This window comes from Rhagoletis zephyria, unplaced genomic scaffold (assembly GCF_001687245.7).
Source record: "Rhagoletis zephyria isolate East Lansing unplaced genomic scaffold, Rhagoletis_zephyria_1.1 Rzeph_scaffold_00072, whole genome shotgun sequence".
Lineage (NCBI taxonomy): Eukaryota > Metazoa > Arthropoda > Insecta > Diptera > Tephritidae > Rhagoletis > Rhagoletis zephyria.
The window spans coordinates 109,798-128,647 of record NW_016157156.1 but is presented as its reverse complement, the minus strand read 5'-3'; the positions used below and the strand labels follow the sequence as shown (position 1 = coordinate 128,647).

The following is an 18,850-nucleotide window of genomic DNA, read 5'->3' as shown; positions in this document are numbered from 1 at the left end:
GCGCATGTCCAACGCTTTGGATACATTCAGTGCGGAGCCGCTCCTTGCTACCTCGTCTGCTGCCTCGCTTCCGTAAATATTGCTATGTGCCTGGCCCCTTTGAAGGTAATTTTATATTGGCCCGAAATATAGGCCAGTTTGGCTATCCGAGAAGATATTCACCTGCTGTCTCGTAGATACATTCTTACCATACCTTACTACCTCCTTAATTGCAAACGTTTCGGCCTGGAAAACGCTTGCATAGGATAATTTCTAGTTATATTTATTATTTATTATATTATTTATCTTTGACGCGTCTGTAAATACAGTCAAGAACCCGACCTTTCCTTGATTCCAGTCACTGCGACTTGGGATTTTCGTGTGGGATTTTTGGTAAACCCAGGTCTTCGACGGGATGTAGTCAGTGGGCAACGCTTTAATTTCAGGAGGCAATGCGATGGAACCATGCCGGACGGTCTTTCCTTCCAGAATCAAAGGGCAAGCAGTCTGATGGTACTGTTAGCAGCTGAGTTTTCGATAAAGATATCTATGGGTAATAAGTCAAGTCCTTCGGACAGGATCTTATTGCACTTGTTACGCCAGCGACTGCTGAACTTCCTTATTCCTGAATTCCCTTAGCTTAGTATCCTTAGTAAGGGCTAGCCACACCATGATATTCTGGCCAATAGTAATATATGAAGCGTTTGCATAGTCCGAAAGCACCGCCTTCAACACAGTGAGGGGATCGCTTTCAAGATCAGCAGGCTGGCGTGCACTTGGATAACAGGTCACGATCTCCAGTCCTTTCTAAAAGCCTGATTATGGCAACTTAACTCAACTTAACGGAATGTAGAACTCAGAGAATCAAAATGAAACAGATTTCGACGTGGCATTAAGTTAACAGAATTTTTAAGAGAGGACCGTAAATTACGTTAAGTTGCCATAATCGGACCATAAGAATTGCCTTAGCAAAGCCATAAAAATACCTTCATATGGAAATATGTATGTAACGCATAGTATAGGCATGTGTAATGAATTTGAACACTCCAATGGAACGAATCATAAAAGCATATAAGGAAACGAGGAGGCTGAGAGAGTTTCAAGAGAAGTGGTAGCTACCCATCAAATAAGACCAGATTTCTTCCTTGCTGTAGGATCACATAATCGGGGAAGAGAGAAGAGATAAGAGCAAAGGATCAGCTGCTTAGAAGAACCCATTGGGTAGACACACATGGGCTACGACTGGCCAAAAAACTTATAGGACGATCCTGCCGCTACGCCGAAATGGCGGCAGGAGCCCCAATGCATCTCCTTCTAGACTGTTTTGAGGTCGACTCTAGCACATCTGGAGGTGCTGCAGAAACAGACAAGGCACATTTACTGTCTGCCGCACCTGCAGCTACTGAGTTTCATTGACTTGACGAGGTCTTGTAATAAGGCACAATATATTGTATCTATCTATCTATGCAGTGACCTACGAGCTCCACGATAGCAAATGTGTGACAACATGGTTTGAGGCGAACATAACTGTAAGAAATCAAACAGTTTTGTAAACCAGCCAACATGTGTGTCAAGCGGTTGTTTTAGCGTTTACTCGATCGAACATCGATAGCTATAATACCATGTTGTCATACGTGTGGGAACGTGCAAATCGCTAGTTCCAACCGTGACGTCGCATTAAGACTGCTGCTTGTCGATCTAAGATCACTGGAGGTGATGAAGATATTTTAAGTATTGAATGTAAGTTATTGTGAACTTTTTAGACTTGAGTATAAATATGTATGGATTTGAACATCCCATATCTCGAATCACACATCAGCGACCTGCTGTCGGCCATTGTGACTGTCGTAGCCGCGCGAGCGAATAACATACAACTGGCATACAGCCACTAACATAGCGTGATTCAATAAGACCTCAGATATTCGCAATACGGCCATTGTTTCAAGCCCCAGTTGAAACCACATATTGTCCAAGTCCATGTCGTCTAATTCAGGACATACAAAGCTTGTTATCCATCCACGATAACGACCGTTCACCGTAACTGCGTTACCTGTATCATTTTCGAAGAAGCACGGTCCGATGACTCCGCCAGACCAAACACCACACAAAACAAAGATAAACATAAAAAAACTTTAACTCGTTGCGACAAGGTTTAGATCACTTTTACGCGTTGTTCAAACGAATATGGTTTCATGACTAAGTTTTCCAATGCCTGTAGTACACTTTGTTCAAAGAAAAACCTTAAAATATCACAAATAAGTGCTGGAAAATATCTGCGTCACCCTTGTATTATCCTATATTTTCATACACTGGTTGAAGACATAGCCGGGCAATTGACATTTCATAGGACTACTAAATACTAGTTGCCAGTAAGCAAAAAAAAAATCGAAGACGAACTAGTTGAGCTGAAAAGCTAACACATATTAACAGAAACAGTATTACAGTTCACAACTAGTAGTTTTCCCTCCAGGTAGAATGCACAAATTAAATCCCCGTGCAAACAAACAATAACGCTTTGGACCAATTCCAGGATTAATTTGGGATGCTAAAAATTACAAAGAAATTTAGGTACTAACGCTATCTGCTCATTGCATTATTCCTAAAAAGGATAGTAGAACACAAAAAAATTTCTAAAATCTGTACATTTCTTCTTCAAGTGGTCACTTCCGTTATCTGTCCGACACCAGAAAATCCACGGAATGGCAAAGCTACATACACCACTTTGGCTTATAACTCAGTGGTAAGTTATGAATGCCGATATGGTTACACTTTGATGGGCGAGACTAGTAGTAGATGTGGTGCTGATCGGAAGTGGAGCGGAACGCTGCCGACTTGTAAAGGTATACGAGTGCATTTTCTGCGACTACGCTGTGATACTTATAATACAAATATACCATAATTGTTAGAAATTAACTGCGGACATCCAGGTGTTCTCTATAATGGCTGGATTGAAAATATTGAAGCTGGTACAGGCCTTGGCGCCAGCATAATTTTCCGTTGTCAGCCTGAAATGTTAATACAAGGCCATTCATCAAGCGTTTGTCAAATTGACGGACGTTGGCGTAATCCCTTGCCCGAATGCTTGGCACCCTGTGTTGTGCCAGCAATATCTCAAGGTTATGTTATACCTGTTGAAATCATCACAGACGAAAATGGCACCACCATTATAACACCAACAACCACGCAAAGTCCCTCAACATCGTCCAGTGGTGTAGAGAAAGTTAAGCATGGCACTGCTTTGGAGGTGAAATGCGACGAAAACTATGAATTTCCGGTATCGTTGCTAAGTCCGCCGACATGCAATAACGGCACATGGAGTATTATACCACGATGTGTACCTGCGCGTTGTAAAAGTATGCCAAAGCCACCGAAGCATGGCATGGTGCTCGCGCCGAAGACGGAACATGGCATGAAGGCGAGATTTAAGTGTAAGGATGGCTGGAAATTGATAAGCCCAGAGGGTAAAGATATAACTGATCCGAACGAGTATGTGCTAACGTGTTCATTCGGTAATTGGACGGGCGAAACGCCGCAGTGTCAGGAAGTATTTTGTTCGTTTCCTGGTTACATACCAAATGGAAAGGTATTGCTCGTTGGAAATATGGGACTCTACGATTATAGACCGTATGTGAAAAAGGTTAAGCACATTTTAAGATAATCAAGATATTCAACTAAAATTATCACTTATTTGTATCTTATCATTATAGATCGTTAATAATAAGCAAATAATGTACGACTGTGACAAGGGATATGTTCTAGAGATCGGTCCACCAGGTGCTACGTGTGTCGGTGGTAAATGGCGGCCATTGGAGTTACCGCAATGCCTACTGGGACAACACCCTAGATTACGATGGAATCGTAAACGTCGTTCTATACAAATGCGATATCTGCGTTCTCAATATTTATTACGTAACAAACGAGATTTGCGAAGAAAATTGGATGAGTTGCTTAATGAGAGCGCTTCACAACCTTTGATAGCAATTAATTGGGACATTGGTGAGAATGATTATTTCCACAAATGAAAATTCATGCAATATACATATCGCACGCGAACTTCAAAAGTGACGCAACTCAAAATTTGGCATTTTTGATGCACTACAAATGTGCACAGATCTTTTACTTACCTTTCAGCAAAAGCTGGAGCAAATTTTTGTTATAATTTGTTGAAAAACCCTAAGGTAAAGTTTCCCTTGCCCATATATATGATTAGCATGTGCTAAGAAATAATTATTAGCATTTTCTGACAAACGTATCAATTTGAGTTGGGTCTCCTTTGAAGATCGTGTGCGATACGCACAATTGGTTGTCAATACTACGATATTAATTATAATTATCTTATCGGCAGTAATGTCACGAGAGACTCTCTCTCTCTCGGAGAGAGTGTTCACCTTGTACACGCCTTTATAAAATGTATAGCAAGCTTAGAAATCCGCTCCATGCGGGATTTTGGAGTGACCAACTCTGCTTATAGATAGGAGAAATATTTTCCAGTTCTATAAGATTTTGAAATAATGAATACGTATTTAAATACGCTTTGAAGCCCTTTCATGCCTGTAGATTTGCAATAATTTAAAAGTGGAGCTTCAAACCTCCTACAACGTACCAATTTCAAATACCAAGATTGGGTTCCTGGTCCGGGAAAAATCTAAAACTAGTTTTTTTCTTATAGCGATCGTCCCTCGGCAGACTATACCAAACCTAAAACCATTTGAACTTCGAAGGAATTTTAGAAGATTCCTTATTTCCACGCATCTAAGGTCCTTCAAGTTATCAAAGAATTGTCTACCTAGAGTGGAGAGTCTTCATCTGGATATAGTAGGACATTGGCACAGCAGGTGCATAATCATTTCCTCCTCCTCTTCATCTGGACAAACTCTGCAGGAGTCCTGTATACGTATGCCTAGTCGTTAGGCATGCTTGCCTATTAGACAGTGTCGTTTAATTACAGATACTAGCAAACTGACATTACGCTTATTTAGGCTCAGTCAGTTAGGTCAGTTCGTTTAGCGCAGAGCGCCAGCCACAATTGCCTGGAAGTTCTGCAGGTGATCTCGCCATGCCATCTAACATTCGCTACTTTAGTAAGCCTCTCGGAAATAAGTACCTTACCAGTTTCTAAGGGTATTTTTATTTAATCATTTGTATCCAGTTCCGCGGCTTTAAAACTCTCCTCTATTTGGCAGTGTCAGCGAACCCATATCACCTTTGGGCGAAATGACTCAGCCATGTCGTTAAGAGATGTGCGTCATTTTATGGCTACCATGGAGATTGTCAGCAGCTTCGTGATGGATTTGATTGCTGCCTTGCTGTCAGTGAAGATGTAGATATCAACTTGGAGTATCACATCACGCTTTACCAGTTTTTCGGCCTACAGTAGGGTTGCCAACATTTTCTAAGAAATTTATAGTACTTTTTCAAAAAAATATAGTACACTTCAAATATATATAGTATTTTTTTTTAAGAAAAAGTAAAAATGCTTTTTAGGTGTATATCTTTTTTCTATCTTATGCGATTCCTCTATAAAAAAATATATTTCTTTCTAAATCAAAAGTTTATTGTTTATTAGTGAGATATTCGCTTTACGTATTTATTTTTAAGTAAATTTGCTAAATCTTTCTAAGTATTCTTAAAAATGTTGCCATTTTTGATCTGTGGACCCTTTGTTTTAAAGTATATTAATTTAATATTGATATTTCAGTATAAATGTCATCTATTTTAAAACATATCTTTCATACAAATGACTACAATATATTTATATTTATAATTGAAGATAGTATAGTATTTTTGCATACTAAATTTTTTTCCAACAGCGTACTATACGCATACCCAAAAAATAGTACAATACTATATATTATAGTAGTTTGGAGTATACACCTGCACCAACTCCTCTCTCGAGCTTTAACCCATCTGTGTACACATGGATGGGCTCGTTAACGTCTCAATTTACGTTCGCGAGGTGGCAATGGGCAGCTGATTAAGTGCTTGCCTATATACCCGGCATGCTATAAAGATTTACAGACGGCACATATATATAAGAGCTTTCACGCCAACATAGTTTGCCGCGGACGGAACTGTGTAGCGTTTCTAAAGTTGGGATCACAGCCGTGAAAGCGCTTATCTCAAACTGTAGGCAGTTACTACATATGTATTTACACTGATATTTATTCTACTAATTTCTTCGCTGACGGTAAATGTAAAACTCTTCTTTTATATCATTCTCGAAGAAAGTTCCAGGAATAAAAACTTTTCCAATTAAAAAATGTTCGAAGTGTGTGACATTTCGTTAGTTTAAATTGAGCTAACCACATTTGTGTACCGGAACCCAGTGGAGTTATGTGCAATAAAATAGCTGATATTCTCGCTAAAAAAGGGGATGTAAAGGGATTTAGAATCCCAGGAACTATTTTATCTGCATGAAAAAGAAGCGCAACAATACTGAACAAGTACGCAAGGTAACAGACTGGCTAAGTCCTACATCCCAGAAATATCAACAAAAGGAGAACCTAAGCTCATTAGTAGGGTTTCTTACTGGGTACTGCAGGGTAATAAATCACTGTTCAAACGTAGCAGTTGTTAATTCTGATCAGTGAAGATTTTGTGTCACTGTGAAGCCCTCACTAGGACCAGACTGCACTTCATAGGATCACCGTACCTAGAAGCGCATGACCAAATTGCATTCAGACAAGAGACCTTGCGATATTTCTTATCAATGTGTGCATTAAAGAACAAGTGGTTTATTATAAAGGTCGTTCTCGATCGCGGCAGCTATTTGACCAAGTCTTTGTTAAAAGGCCTCTCGTTGCCGACTAATGTATGTACAAGGCAGTTTCTACCGATATTGAGGACAAGACCAACAGTCTCTCAGGAATTTTACGCTAATTTCAAGAAATATTTGAAATACTTATTAGTTAAATGGAGTACGATAAGTGAATAACGTTACCCACTTTAGCGGGTATCGAATGAAATGTATGCCTTTTGGCCTAAAACTTTTTAAGCTAAGGCCGGATATTGGCTAAGAAGTGCCCATGAAATCCTGTGAATCATTTAAAGGCCTACTTTTATTTGAACTCCAAACAAAATTTGGAGAATCGCTTAAATTATTTAATGCCCGCATAATCGAACAAAAACTTTAAATTAAACCTCTAACCTGATTTCTTTTACTTTTCAGCCATTAACGTCGTCCCAAAAACTAGAGTTAAACGAAATCCTTCCGAAATTGATCAGGCATACTCCAAGTATTATCAAAAGATCAAACAAAAATATCAAAATTATGTAAAGAATTTATTAGGCTATAGTAGATTACACAATCCGGTGGACTTCCGAAATCCCACCAAAAAGATACAAGTGCAAGATGGCCGCTGGTATAACACCTATAGCAGTCCCGACCTGCTAACACGTTACAAGGCTACGCACAAGTCGCGAACATCGAATAACGATTTTTATGGCTTGGAAAATGACGATCACGATTCGCGGGTCCATCGTATATCCGGAAAAATTCCACTACCTGATATTAACCAAAATTCCCGTTATAATGCACATAAACTAAATCACAATGACAATATCCTTTACGATAGCAATTCGGCAAACTATTTCTTCAACGTCTTGCAAAATTCGCCAAAGACTCAAAACGAAAGTGATTTGATAGAAAAACTCAAATCACAAATTGTGCGTAGACGCCGCAAACGTAGCAGCAACAATCCGTCTACACCACCATCACTCGCACCTGATGAGGATATACACGAACCCGTGGAATCTAAAGAAGGCAGAAAACGTTTACGCGGTCCCTGCGAAGATCTAAATTGGGAACAATTCGTCAATGTGACCGTTGTGAGACCCGGTAAAGCAGATGGTCGCAATAGCGTTGGTATAATGCTCCACTTAGAATGCCCCGCTGGTTTTAAGCTGAATATAAAAGGCGAAAATGCGACTGCGCGTTGCATACGCGGCATTTGGAAGCCTGATACGCCCAAGTGCCTTTCAGGTAATGTCCAGGAAAGTTCTTTACACTAATGTCATGAAAATTGATTTAAATTAACTAAATGCTTTGCAGCGCCTTGCTTGGTGCCGGCAGTGGAGAATGGCCGGTATTATAGAGTGGAGGGGCGAACTAAAGTTTTGAGCGATAAAAACACATTAACACCACTAACCACATATGAAGAAATAGATTCAAATGAGTATATAACACTCGAGTGCGATGATGGCTTTAATATCCAGGTAAGAAAGGTCTCTATGTCAAATTTTTCAACAAAATTTCGTATACTTTAGATTTATACCTCTCGCACAGGGTTCGGCCCAGCTGCGTTGCGCGCATGGCAGTTGGTCGGTGAATGCTTTTTCGGAATGTGTATCCATACCTTGTACACTACCGGCTCTACCAGGAGTAATATACGAGGTAACTAATAATCTTTTGGATCAATTTTTGGTTTTCCCTGTGGAATATCGGAATATAACTTTGTTTTTGCAGGGTGGCTATCGTACTGGCCTGACAATCGGACATGGGAGCACGGTGACAGCTCATTGTGATTATTCAACAAATGCCTTGCCAATTGAAATGAGTTGCAATAAGGGTATACTTAGTCCACAAAATATACATTGTGAAACAGGTCAGCGCAAATCACGTGAAGAAGGGCCGTCCGAGCCACAGTCAAATGGAAAATCAAATAATGTAATTGTACCGAAAATAGACAATTCGGAATCTGAGGACGTAGCCAACGCAACAGAGGAAAACGTTACTGAAGAGTCGAAAATGTGTGGTCCGCCGAGCATTTCTGATGGCGCATTAGTTTACAAGTAATTATTATTTCTTAAATTTTTGATGTATAAACATCTTCGCCCCCGGTATTGGTAAAATTTGCCTTAAGTAACGCAGCAGACAATTTGTAACTGCTTCTTGAAACATTTCTGGACCAGTTCAGGGCTATTTATGGACCATTTAGGGCTATTTCGGAACTAGTTCGAGACTGTTTCGGGAAAAGTTTAAGACTATTTTAGGGCCATTTTGGGACTAGTTTATGACTATTTCAGGAACATTTCCAGGTTAGTTCGGGGTCATTTCGGGACTAGCTCCGGCATATTTTGGGACTAGTTCGAGATTATTTTGGGACTAATAAGAGACTATTTCAGGATAGTTTCAAGACTGATTCAAGATCAACAGGATCAGGAACAATTTCTAGTTTTTTTCGACTATTTCGAGGGCTGTTTAGAACCATTTTGGGACTAGTTCGGAATCATTTCGGCTTTAAAAAAATTTTAAATAATACTTAAATATACTTAATTATACTTAATTATCTTTTTCTCGGATATTCTACTTTTGTTACCTATACTCAAAGATATGGTTTTCTGGTTATTGTATTTTGCTTTGCTGTTCGTTTCTGTTTCATTCCATGTAACGTTTTTAAGGAATATTTGTTCTGAATTTTCGGACGTTGCGCGTTTTCCCTAACGACCTCCCCAAATTATTACCTTGGATCATGCGGTCCCGATATCTCACGCCCTTCTCTAATGTGAACTTTAATTAACCGAAAATGATATGTATATTATGTATGTATATGAAAGAGTTTTTGTTCTTCTTCTTCTTCATTGGCAACCGTCTAAGGGATTCTGGCCGAGTCCAACAAGACCCAGCAGTCGTTTCTCTTCTGTGCCAATTGGAAATGCCAAGTGAAGCTAAGTCTTTCTCCACTTGGTCTTACCATCGCAGTGGGGGCCTACCTCTTCCTTTGATACCAGCATCGCGATCCGTATTATATACATTCAGAACTGGGGCGATTCTATCCGTTTGTACGACATGTCCGAGCCAACGAAGCCGCTACATTTTAATCGGCCATACTGTCTTCATCGTTTTAAGCTTATACAGCTCATCGTTCCATCATCTGTGGTATTCATCGATACCAATATGATTCGAATAAAAACTAGTTAGACATTTACGCAACCCATCAACGCCAGAGCAATTTTGTAACACTACATGCAAGCCCGCTGAACCACCAGACATTCAATCAGTAAATTAACTATGCGGGTTCATCATAAATCACTGTATTACTTATTTATTTAGGTAAAACTTTGTTGTGTCAGCGCAAGGTACACTGCGACCTAACAGATCTTTTGTATCCCTATGACGACGTCCCTAACCCTGAAAGCCCAATATATGTACAGTCAGCTGTTCAGATGGATGCTAATTGCCATACAAGCGAAGGTCTTCTTAGGGGATCAACTGTAGACGAATTTAAGTATATTAGCCTTTTGTCTAGCCAACATCGGAAAATTACATAAGATGTATTACGACGTCTCGTCGTCCTCAAAACATAGCCGGATATAGTTGGTTATATAAATAGCTCAGAGAACAGCCTGATTTCAACTCTATTAACTGGATTAATGTCTTTTCTAGCGTAGAGGGAAATAAATCATAAGACCCGCAGACAACCGACTGAGCCCACAAGATGTATTCAACCTCATGAGAACAGATGATGACCTTTCTCTCCCGGATTCGTTGACGACCTGATTCGCTTCGATACTGCAGTAGCCTGATCTGTCTTGTTCTTCGCTTCCAAGAGTTGAAATGAATCAACACTGACCTTGCCGCGACGGGAGATGAGACCTGACTTTCGCTTGGATGTCTTGAAGAATAAATACAAAAAATATCTATCAAATGTGTTTCGGGGCTTCTTTCGGGCACATACTGCTGTCACCTCGGCCTGAAAAACTGTGATCTCTAAGTCTATTACAATCATATTGATAAAGTTGAGAGCCAAGTCTATAAATACCCGCACTTTTTTGGCTTCCATCCCTAACCCCTCGAAATGCCATTGTACGTATCTGTGAGCACGGCGAGGGAGTCCATTTGACCAGACTCGCCACTACGCTCCCGGTACTGAAAGCCTGAAATGCTTAGGGCCGGTTGTTCAATGTCTGATTAGCACAAATCGGAGGTAGAAGCTCCGGTTAAGCACAACTACTGCTTTATCGATCACATGTTACATGCATGATGTCGAAATCATCGATAGTGTAGTGGTAGTGATAACCAGACATTGAACAACCGGCCCTTAGGGCCGGTTTCTCCATCTCTGGTTAACACTAACTCCCCGGTTAAACATTGTTATCGACGTTCTAACTCCATGCATATAACAGGGAGTCGATAAGGTCGGTAACGATGTTTACCGGGGGATTAGTGTTAACCGGAGATAGAGAAACCGGCCCTTAGTGTGAAGTTCTAATTTAACAGAGTAAATATTGTTGCAATTTCTCCATAAAAACAATGGTCGCTAGTTGTAGTCAAAATAAAGTCGACTTTAAAGCAGCGATGGGCAGAGAGGGCTTTTACTCTACGCGCGGCTTTACAAAATGTGTAGAAAGCTTAAAAAAGCTTTGCCCGCGGGCAAGGCAGTGCCCATGACCGCCTTAAAGTTATTTGGAGCTTCTTGATAGATATCCCATTGCAAATTGATTCATAAATCTGCAATTAACTTTAGAGTTGATTTTACATACATACATATCATTTCAGAAATACTGATCTTTCCGACGTTGAGGGTGTATACGAAAGTGGCACGGAAATATTCTTCAACTGCATACCAAGTGCTGCGGGTGAAAGGAATACATGGAAAATTATATGCGAAAATGGGCAATGGATTGGGCGTTCCTACAATTGCGGTATGTATTTTCTTCTTCGTCGTCAGCAATTCATACCAAAAACAAACATTTGGATGCCTGACTGATAGAGATTATAGTGCCGCTAAAGCGTTAATCGGCAATACCTTTCCATAGTTCAGATTTTTTTCAAAGATTTCTTTACATTAACAAAGTAAATGCCTCACCCCATCTCATCTTTTTGTTACTTTGGAATTATAAGTTCACAAAGTTCTTTATAACCTCATGGTTATTATTTCCAGCTCCGATAAGCTGATACTATTTGTCTGTTGAGACACTTTGTCTTGTACGAGTAACCGTTCACCAGCATTTTTAACTATGTTTCGTCCCCATTTAAATTGGAGAAAGGCCCACTGATAGCACTGTTGTTAAGGCTGACGATGCCAATATCATCTCCATATGCCAGAAGCATCTTGTTTGTACTCATACTTTATAACTCAGCGTTGCGATTCAGGTTGGCAGCCCGTATTACATCTTCCAACATCAGATTTCTCGATCCACTCAGAGAGAGTTCTTTGCCTATTTGAATGGAATAGAAAGCTGTACTTTTTTATGAATTAAAAACTTTGGTTCTGATTTCATATTATTGTGCTTAATTTATGTATATTTTTTACCTCGCTTTTATTAGCTTGGGATGCGCACACGTACTTGTGTTTAAAAGTAATTTACTCGTTCTTAATTGGGTATGCGTTTATTGTGCAATTCTCAAATATCTCCTCGCTGAACTTAGCGAAGTGATAAGTCGCTGGCATTTCCAACCATGGTCAATGCTAATCCAGCTCCCTCTCCACTCCTGGAGTAATTTTTGGCATGGTAGCAATCTACGGCTAACAAACCACACTGGGGCTCTGCATTAATGCACCCCTGAATAAATTCCAGCTCATTGCACAGCAGCCAACGGCAGCTAGAGCAGGACTCCTCCGATGGAGTCCCCTAATTGATAAATGGTAAAAGGGTCACATCATGCGCTACCGTCTCATCAGCCTGCCCGCATTTCCCTCTCCCTGTCTCTCTCTCTCTCTCTCTCTCTCTCTCTCTTACGCTCGCATATCAGACATATGGAGTGCGTGGTTGCCTTGATGTGCACTTATAAACCATATGGGCTCATTGAGCTCGATACATAAACACTCGCAACAAAGGTAATCCCTACCTCCTCTATTCCTCTAACTCGACCACAACTCTAAACCTGGTCTCCCGCTCTCCCTTTGCTAAACAGGATGTAACTATGTAATATTGATGCACTTAAAAGATGCAGCGAGTTCCATTCTCAACTTATATACCTGAAGACAACACGAGTGGGAATTGCTTTAAATTTAAATTCTTAAAGAAACCTCCAGCCAGATTCCAACATTTGCTATCGCTAATTTTCTCAAAAAATAACAGCAGACGCCCCTAACAGCACGCAACTTCTAGTTGCCTTCCCGCCACACTGTCAGATTTGGCAGATTACGCATCGCATATGTTACTCTTCCATGTTGTATACTTTTAGGCCCTACTGCTTTTCATTTATTTCAAATATTTTTCCCGTTTTTCATAGACGGGAAATTTCGTGGTATCTTTGCAGCCGAGTCCATGTTAAAAGCTCAGCTTCGCTTCGTTCAGTGTGAACGCCAGCGGCTTCGCTTTGTTCCGCCTTGCTTCGCTCGGCCTTTTGTGTTAACGCACCCTTAGAAGCAGAGGATATTTACTGGCTTTAACAAAGCGTCGAATCCCAAACTTTTTCCTTATAACAACTACAATTTTTACCACAGTTTTTTGCTCTCCTGAAAAGTACACATTTTCACATTCCATAGTTTGACATGGTAGCGACGATATTGTGAGGTCCATTAAGTAATCACTACTTCTTTCACCGATTGCTTTGCCACATATGCCATAATTTCGTGCTTATTTAGTGCCAATTTATGTCGCTAAATAAAAAGTTGGTGCTCTGTAAATTTTGCCAAAAACATATAGTAGCCACCACTTCAGCTGAAGTCAATATCTCTGGACCCAAAAAGCGCATTTGCATCTACGTTATGCCATACTTTTGTGATTATTAAATGTTACCGAATCATCCTACGAAGAATGAAATCAGACATTATTTAAGAGAAAGAAATATATTGGCGGCATTTCTTTATTCATTCTGAACGTTTCGAATAAACTTTTTTGTTTATTTATTCTTTAGAACGTTCCTGATGATATGTTGACGTATAGTTCAAACGCATTCTGTTTATTCCGGCTGTGAAATGGGATTATCCGGAATGTATAAAGAAACGCAGCCATTGTAATACCAACTTCACTTGAACTCGGCATTGATCAACATTAACATTAACATATCATTAACATAAACTTAACATTAAAATTAACATTAACTTATCATTAACATAAACTTAACATTAAAATTAACATTAACGTTACCATTAACATTAACATTAAGATTAACATTAACATTAACATTAACATTAACATTAACATTATCATTAATATTAACATTAACATTAACTTTAACTTTAACATTAACATTAAGATTAACATTAACATCAACATTAATAATAACATTAACGTTAACACTAACATAAACATTAACATTAACTCGGGGTTATTATTGCCCGCACAACAATAACATTGACGTTAACATTGACTTAAAATTAAAATTACATTGACAATAACATTCACATCAGTCGCGTGTGGAATCCACACACTACTCTTTCTTTTTATTATTACCAAAATAAATTTTGAAGTACGACAATAAAAAGATCCTGCCAATTTTAATTATTTAACATGTAGTATAAGCACTTTTTCATTGTTGTCTTCTTTTTCAGCGAATGGCACATGTTTGTTTAAGAATAATGAACCGAATGTTGTGAGCTTTTACAATGATCTTGAAATCCGCGAGGATGTTGTTGAATTCCCTCCTGGTGCTACTATAATATCAAGGTAATTTAGTAATTAAAAATTATAACTATGTTAAGAAATCTAGACTATCGATTATTCCACTTCAGGATGAGCTTCAAGTAACTCTGTGATCACGAATAACAGGAGTTTACAGCTCATATTCTTCGTAGGAATCGAATTTTTTTTAATATCAGCAAGTGAACATTAAACAAAAAAATATGGAAAGAAGTCTTAGATCTCGCTCTTTACACCTCTTTTATTAGAAATTCCGTTAGATCATGGAAAGTGTCAAAGTTGATATAAATCATTATCATACCAGGCGTGTATCCATTTTGAAATAGGAGCTCTGTGTTCACCTATATAAGTGGAATACCAAGATTCACAGGCTGAGATCTGTACGCTGAAATTTTTACGCTCCTGAGAAATTCTTAATATTTAATTAAAAAAGTGGCAAATGGTATTTTTTAAAAACTCATAGAGAAATGGCATACAAAACACTCAAATCCACGCAGCTCTGTTAAGCGAAATTATATTATACTAGCTGTACCCTGTCACGCTTTGCTGTGGCATATTCCTGTTACATGAATGATAAATGATTAACGAAACAAAGCATGCCTTTTAGATAAGTTTGATATTGCAATACTTGTATGTAGTTACACAATATTTTTCGTTTTTGCATTCTCTACCTAGATATCAAGGCTATCTGGTTTGTCCATGTGAGAAGTAATCGGCATCTTAATCTAAACCATACTTTTCCAAAGGTTTACCTTGAGCATTACTGATTGTGATTCCGAATGCCAACCAAATTGGGATTTGCCACCTTTTAAATTGAAATGGTATATCGGTCGGAATCATGGGAATTCTTCGCCTTTGAAAGACCACGTTAAAATCCTTTCTTACACTACGTTGTTCATCAATTTCTTAACTGCAAGTCGCCTGCCGTTGCAGAGTTTTGGCCGATTAATATTCCACAACATGATAATTGCCACATTTCAATTTCAGTATATTGGGTTACCCCTGGAAGATCAATCGAGTTCGAAAATTCCGTTGAATAATTAACTGCTTCATTTGCTTCCTCAACGGTGTTTATCGACGTACATATACATACATATGTTATTTCATCACTTCGAATGCTGGATTGAAAAACATTATTGAGTTGATAGACATCCTTATTCTTCGCGGCAAGAATAGCTCGTTCACTGAGCCAATCGTGATTCCTATAATTAATTATAGATTTGAATATCCGGAAACATTCCTTCGATCAGTTCTCCTTTCGATGTTTCTTAGTTACAAAAATTATCAGGCAATCAAATTCGTCCTAATCTCTCATTGACTGGCAGCTCTCCGTTCCGTTATGTTCAGTAATTGTCGCGAGAATACCTAGGCTGATTAATCTCTCTGTAGTTGGACATATATTCGTAGTCAACTGCAATGTATGTGTGTTCGTCTTGCCACAATGTCGAATATTTCAGGCAAGCATTTATCTCGCCCGCTGGTGTCAATCGAGAAATTACAGGCAATGTTTGCGTAAAATCTTCTACGAGCAATATCAATGCATTCTCTAATGGTTTCTACGCAAATTTCGTACCGATCGATCAAAAATCTCAAGCAATTTTTTATGTGCTATCGTGCACTCATCCCAAATAATGAGTTTACATTTTTGTAATAAGTACTTCTCACATACCGGATGTTCTGGAAATATTGTACGTGGGAATGATTTGTATGTTAAATGGCATCGTAAGAGCTAAATGAGAAGTGCCTCCACCTGGTAACAATGTCGCAGATATTTCCAGATGAAGCGGGAGCTACGGCTATGTAATTTTTTCGTCGAACCGATGCCACAATTTTATAAGGAATCCAAGAAGAAGGTACCCCAACTGCGTCATTTATCGTTTGCATCTTCTTATTTGGCACTGTGACCACATAAGCGATTTTAGTCGAGTTCAACAAAGCACGCCAGCCCTTTCTCTCCGTGCCTATTTAGCCAAGTCCTTCTCCACTTGGTCTCTCCATTGCAGTGCGGTCTCCCTCTTCCTCTGCTACCACTAGCGGATCGCGAGTTGAATACTTTCAGACCTGTAATGCCAGTTCCCATTTGAACGACATGGTCAAGCCAGCGGAGCCGCTTTAAATCTCATACAGCTCTTCGTTCCATCGTCTGCGGTGCTCACCGTCGCCAACGCGTAGGGGCCTGTAAATTTTCCGTAAGATCGTTCTTTCGAATACTCCAAGAGCCGCCCCATCGGATGTTGTCATTGTCCATTCTTTTGCGCAATATACCAGCATGGGCATGATGAGTGACTTATAGAGTGTGGTTTTTGTACGTCGAGAGAGAACCTTACTCCCGAATTGCCTACTCAGTCCAAAGTAGTACTTGTACAAATTCGGCATTGGATTTCGATGCCGACATTATTATCGGTGTTATGCTGGTTCCTAACTAAAGGAAATTGTCTAATTTCTCGAAATTACAACTGGCAACAGTGACGTGGGGGCCAAGGCGCGAATGCTCTGACTCTTCATTTGATGGCAGGAGATACTTCGTTTTTTCCTCGTTGATCACCAAACGCGATCGCCTTGCTTCGTTATCCAACTTGGAAAAGGCAGGAGCGACTTCGAGGTTTTTGTTACCGATGATCTCGATGTTATTGGCATACGCTAGAAATTACACGCCCTCGTAAATAATTAATCGTGAGTGGTACAGTTCTGCAGATCTTATTATCTTAACATTTGCATCATGCGATCATAAATGCCCTTCTGCTCACGCTTTAATTTGTGAATATTTCATTGGACATGTAATAGGAGAACACAATAATCTTCATAACATTATGTAACCTTATCCAAATTGTCCCCGCTGATTTTTGGAAAAATTTTGTTAGAAACACGAAGCAGCTCATTTAATTTAGCAAAAAAACTTCTGGAAAATGTGGGTGTTGTTAGGTAGATGTTTATTTCACTAATGTCGATTCTTAGATATGTATTTTAAAGTCGGAAAAACTCAACGCTAAACCAGGCACATTCTCTTTACTCGCAATATACATACTAAGCTATGGCGACCACAAATGAAATTGTTTATGATTAAAAGCTAACTGTTTTATAATGTTAGGAAATGGTGACAACAATTTTAAGTTTTCGTTAGGGACTTTTAAAACATTTTTCATGGATATTTTTTATGTTTTCATTATGGTTTTTATTATTTTTTCATTTGTATCAGTAGTTTTTTATTATTATTTTTTAATTGAGAAATTTGTATACCAACTCATCGTTGATAATATGATCACTTCCTTTGATAAGATTTTGTAAATTCTTTCTTAATTTAAACTGTTAGGCTTTTGGATAAGTGGAAACATTAAAAAGAAATTCTCTAGTAAAGCTTTCCCTAACACGTTTCGTTTGGAATTTTAATATATTTCATTTAGTTTCAATATTTGCAGTCTTTACTTTTAAATAGGGAATAATCCTAACGAAAGTATTCCTAAATCAAGATTTCTCAAATGCCGTTAGTTTGGTGCCCATATTGTAAAATTTCGTTTCTCTTCAAACATATTTTCGACTGTGAGCCTTCTTAAAACTCTTTAGTTTGACACCCACATGACAATATTTCATTTATTTTATCAATTTGACTAACTTAAAATTTTCAAATAGGTGGCAACCCTCGTCAAAAATATTTACAGCAGTTATCTTTCTTAAACCTCTTTAATTTGATACCGATATTGTAATAATTTAATTTATCAATATATTCGGGTTTAAACATTTTCAAATAGGTGGTAACCCTCCAATTTTTTGTGATGTCATTGGTTCTGGTATTATACCGAACAACACAAAAAAAAATATTCAAATCGGTTCAGCCGTTCTCGAGTTTTGACGACCGTGACATACGAACACCACATTTTTATATATATATAAAATATTATGGAATTACTGGGCTAATACGAAAGGTAACATAATGAAGCCCAGGTCAAACCTGTGAGTGGTTTTCTAACATCAGTGTAGGTTGTGCTATAATACACTAATCTGTAATTAGAAAAAGGGATAAGCCATACAAAATACAAACGCCCCTCGTTAATCGGTTTTTGCAAAATAATCTCAGATTAAACCTCTAACTTTTCGGTGTCAAACCTAGTTTAATCGAATATTTTTGCGAAGAAGAGGAGAAACGTCAAATGTAAAAGTAAACAGAAACGGACGCTGGCAAGATTTGTAAAGGTATTTTTAATAAAATATTAAGTTAAAATATTTTTACATTGCTTAAGATTAATTAATTAATTAATCCCAACGGCTTTTTACCCTCCATTCCCGCCCGACCGACACGAGGGGCGCAGTCCGCATGACGTACGGAAACTTTTTTTTTTTTTTTTTT

General features: G+C 38.7%; 1 protein-coding gene across 4 annotated transcripts in view; it reads left to right on the top strand.

Moving 5' to 3' along the window:
* The window catches only part of Hasp (Hig-anchoring scaffold protein), a 44,271-nt gene that overhangs the window by 20,016 nt on the left and 5,405 nt on the right, over positions 1–18,850 (top strand). Inside the window, exons 6-14 of one of the 4 annotated variants that reach the window (XM_017627460.1) lie at positions 2,637–2,819; positions 2,886–3,616; positions 3,687–3,975; positions 7,148–7,960; positions 8,030–8,193; positions 8,264–8,371; positions 8,444–8,769; positions 11,477–11,622; positions 14,421–14,535. In XM_017627460.1, coding sequence (XP_017482949.1) covers positions 2,637–2,819; positions 2,886–3,616; positions 3,687–3,975; positions 7,148–7,960; positions 8,030–8,193; positions 8,264–8,371; positions 8,444–8,769; positions 11,477–11,622; positions 14,421–14,535 — 2,875 coding nt within the window. Of the gene's footprint in view, positions 1–2,636; positions 2,820–2,885; positions 3,617–3,686; positions 3,976–7,147; positions 7,976–8,029; positions 8,203–8,263; positions 8,372–8,443; positions 8,770–11,476; positions 11,623–14,420; positions 14,536–18,850 lie in introns of all 4 variants that reach the window. The other 3 variants (XM_017627452.1, XM_017627447.1, XM_017627440.1) reach the window with 3 other exon arrangements.